At 65.0% G+C, this 3,476-nt stretch overlaps 1 protein-coding gene across 1 annotated transcript in view; it reads right to left on the minus strand.

Moving 5' to 3' along the window:
* The window catches only part of PLXNB1 (plexin B1), a gene marked incomplete at its 5' end in the record, with an annotated part of 20,007 nt that extends 16,533 nt beyond the window's left edge, over positions 1-3,474 (minus strand). Inside the window, 7 exons of the mRNA XM_015568265.1 lie at positions 7-86; positions 335-491; positions 747-879; positions 1,451-1,551; positions 1,671-1,799; positions 2,112-2,294; positions 3,307-3,474. Coding sequence (XP_015423751.1) covers positions 7-86; positions 335-491; positions 747-879; positions 1,451-1,551; positions 1,671-1,799; positions 2,112-2,294; positions 3,307-3,474 — 951 coding nt within the window. The remainder of the gene's footprint in view (positions 1-6; positions 87-334; positions 492-746; positions 880-1,450; positions 1,552-1,670; positions 1,800-2,111; positions 2,295-3,306) is intronic.
* Positions 3,475-3,476: the final 2 nt, after the last annotated feature.

Consider the following 3,476-nt stretch of genomic DNA (forward strand, 5'->3'; position numbering starts at 1 on the left):
GATGGCCACGCAGTCATAGAAGGAGAGGGGGGCCTTGGCGATCACGACCGCGCCCAGCCGGAGCTCCACGCTCACGGACACGTGGTCTGCAAAGGGGAGGGCGGGCCAGCGCTGAGGAGTGGGCAGGGTTTCCAGATCCCCGGCCAATGTCCCGAGACCACACAGCGTGGGGAAGGCACTCAGGGTCAGGGGACAGAGTCCACTGGGAATAAAATGGGGACTTTAGGGGTCTGGGACTAGTGGGGGGACTCAGGGCCCCACCCACACCCCCTGGAGCCAGGCAGGAGGCAGGCGGGTGCGGGGCTCTGGGGAGCTGGCCCCTTCTCTCACCCACCGGCTCCTCTCGGCAGCACGGGGGCCCCGCTCGGGTCTGGGGAGAGGCACCTCACACCAGACACGGTCGGCAGGGCCGGGCTCTGGTATTCCCCAAAGTGGCAGGAATATGGCTCCCCTGGCCACAGGGGCGGCAGGTCAGGCACCGTCAGGAAAACCTGCCGAGAGAGGCGAGGACAGGCGTCGGAGCCCGTGGGCAGCACATCAGGCTGGCACCGGCATAGGCAGACACCCGTGGCACAGCCCGGCTCTCACGGGCACCCCTGGGCCGGGCCAGTAACAGCCGGCGGGAGCAAGGCCCCGGGAAGTGACCTGTGCGGGCCATGTGGCACTCAGTGTGTCTGACACATACCTGAGCTGTGGGCCCATCGCCAGAGCCCTCCCCCCGGGGCCCACCTGCTCTGGCCACTCACCTCCCTCCTCTCCTCTCGGCTGATGTTGGCAGGACTCATGGCTGCCACCTGCAGACAGCCCGGCTCCGGCCCGAAGCTCCACAGCCATCGCGCTGGGCCCTGGCCCCTCGAGCACTCGGAGCGGCGGCTGCACCTGGGTGAGAACGACCAGAGTCCACCCGGGACCTCCAGGGCCGCGGGAAGTTCACAGGCAGGGACACCGTCAGCCCTGGGGACACCTGGGCAGTCTCCTCAGCTGGGCCAGGACACTGGGCTGGGTGTGCCCTGGCCAGGCCCTGACCCCTGGGGCGGAGGATGGAGTGGGGGGTTGGGGCATGCAGGGTCAGGGGTTGAAAGGCAAGAGCCAAGGACCAGGAATCCTAGAGAGGGCAGTTGTTATTATTATTATTATCATTTTAAATATATTTTTATTGGTTTCAGAAGGGAAGGGAGAGGGAGAGAGAGAAACATCAATGATGAGAATCATTGATTGGCTGCCTCCTGCACGCCCCCTCCTGGGGATGGAGTCTGCAACCCGGGCACGTGCCCTTGACTGGAATTGAACCCGGGACCCTTCAGTTCATAGGCCAACGCGCTATCCACTGAACCAAACCAGCCAGGGCCTGGACAGGGCAATTATAACTGCAGGAGCATTGAGGGCAGGAGGCTGGGGCTGGGCCTGGGGCTGGGGTTGGGGTGAGGTCAGGCGTCCATGCAGCACCCACCTGCCCAGGAGCACACACCACCCACAGTACGGGTCCCTGTGAGCCAGACAGGAGGCACAGTCCAGGTGCTGAGCACAGGCGGCCACGGGAACCCTGAGGAGCTGGGACAGCAAAGAGGGTTGAGGCCGGGTGCAAACACGGGTGGCTCAGCCACACACGGGCCCTGGCCCAGCCCGAGGCCCAGGCCCCTCCCGGCAGCCAGCTCCCGCCTGCCACTCACGGTGCTCTGGGTCATGACATACAGGTGCTCGAAGGCCCCATCAAAGGTGAGATCTCTGCTCACCGCAGACCCCGGCTGGATGCTCTGTGTGGAGTACGGGTGCCCATCACTTCCTGTGCCCAGGTACACCTGAGATCAGAAACCACAAGGCCTGGGACCCGCGTCCATGGCCACAGGCCACAATGAAGAATTTATAGGGAGATTTCCTGTGGGCAGGGCAGGGCTCACCACCCTGGCTGGGGGCAAGAGGGGGATCAGAAGGGCTGGGGGGTCACAGTTAGATACCGCCCAGCCCTAGGAAGAGGCGCCTGAGCTGGGGCTATGTCATGATCTCCTAGCTCAGCCTCAAGGGTCCCAGGGGTCACTCTCTCCAGGCTGGGTCCCCAGCAGCCTGTCCCCTCCAGACCTCGGGGCGGGGCCCGGTACTTCCTGTGGACTCACCCTGTGCAGTTGCCCTTGACTGTCACCCAGGAAAGCAATAGTGTGTCCATCCTCCATGGTCACTGCCACAGCTGTTAGCTGAACCCCTGGCCACTCCAGAACAGGCGTGGCTTCCAGGGGGACACGACTGGCCATGGGGCTGGGCGTGTGGTCTGAGCCACAGGGATAGGCATCCAGCGTGTCCTGCAGGCAGCGGGGAGCCCAGTGAGCCTCCCTGGATGACCTCCCGACCCGCGCTCCGGGCCAAGCGCATTGCCTGCCCCGGGCTCCCGGCCAGTTCTCCGGGAACAATTCTGTCCTCTCGCCTGGGCCTCTGGGACACCCGGGTCCCTGCCCCAGGCTCTCCGCCAGCCTCCCTGACAACATCGCCCAGCCACATGCTGGTACTTAGCCTGCCTCCCAGGCGTCTTTCCAGCTGCCTTGGCTGGTCTCCAGCAGCCCCTCCTCTGTGGGTTCCCACCTGTCCGGGCCCCAGCCGTGCCCATCCCTGGCCTGGGACCTGCTGCTTCCGGTGTGTGAGCTCAGCCTTCTCCTGGACCACTTCTCCAAGGCCTCGCGCAGCCGGCGCCATCCCCACCCACCTCCCACTGACTCAGTCCCCCTCGTGCAGCTCCCCACCCTTTTCAAAAAATATTTTTAAAATTGATTTCAGAGGGGAATGGAAGGGGAGAGAGAGCAAGAAACATCAATGATGAGAGAGAATCATTGATCGGCTGCCTCCTGCACGCCCTCTCCTGGGGATTGAGCCTGCAACCCGGGCGTGTGCCTGACCGGGAATGGAACCGTGACCTCCTGGTTCATAGGCCGACGCTCAACCACTGAGCCCCGCCGGCCGGGCACTTCTCCCCTTTTTGAATCCATCCTGAGGCTAGAGCCGAACAGGCCTCACCCTCACCTGCCCTCTGGCTCAAAGACCTACCACAACAGGTCCTGGCCCCCACCCCATTCTGGGCGGCTGTCCCACCCCAAACACCCTCTCCGTCACTTGCACGAACGCAGTCCCTTCGGTGCCCAGCCGAGCCCACCCCTGGCAGCTTGTCCCCTGAATGCCACGGAGGTTCCCCTCCACCACCCAGATACAAAGGAAGGGACTACCATGGGCCCAATGGGCCCCCAACCACTGCCCGCTTCCCACTCCGGGCAGCTGCTCGCGGGGACGCCTGGCCGGGCTCCGGGCGGGAAGCGCGGGACTCACCACGGGCAGCTGTGCACAGTCCGAGTTGACATCGTACTCAATGGATGCCCCGGCAGCGGCCATCGGGGGCCGGCCCACGGCGGGGGGTGCGGCCGAGGAGAAGGCCACGAAGAGCACCGGCCCCCGGGCCTCCCCCCTGGACGCGGCCACGGCCGCGGCCTGGACCAGCC

The sequence above is a fragment of the Myotis davidii genome, unplaced genomic scaffold (assembly GCF_000327345.1).
Source record: "Myotis davidii unplaced genomic scaffold, ASM32734v1 scaffold663, whole genome shotgun sequence".
In the NCBI taxonomy this organism is placed as follows: Eukaryota; Metazoa; Chordata; class Mammalia; order Chiroptera; family Vespertilionidae; genus Myotis; species Myotis davidii.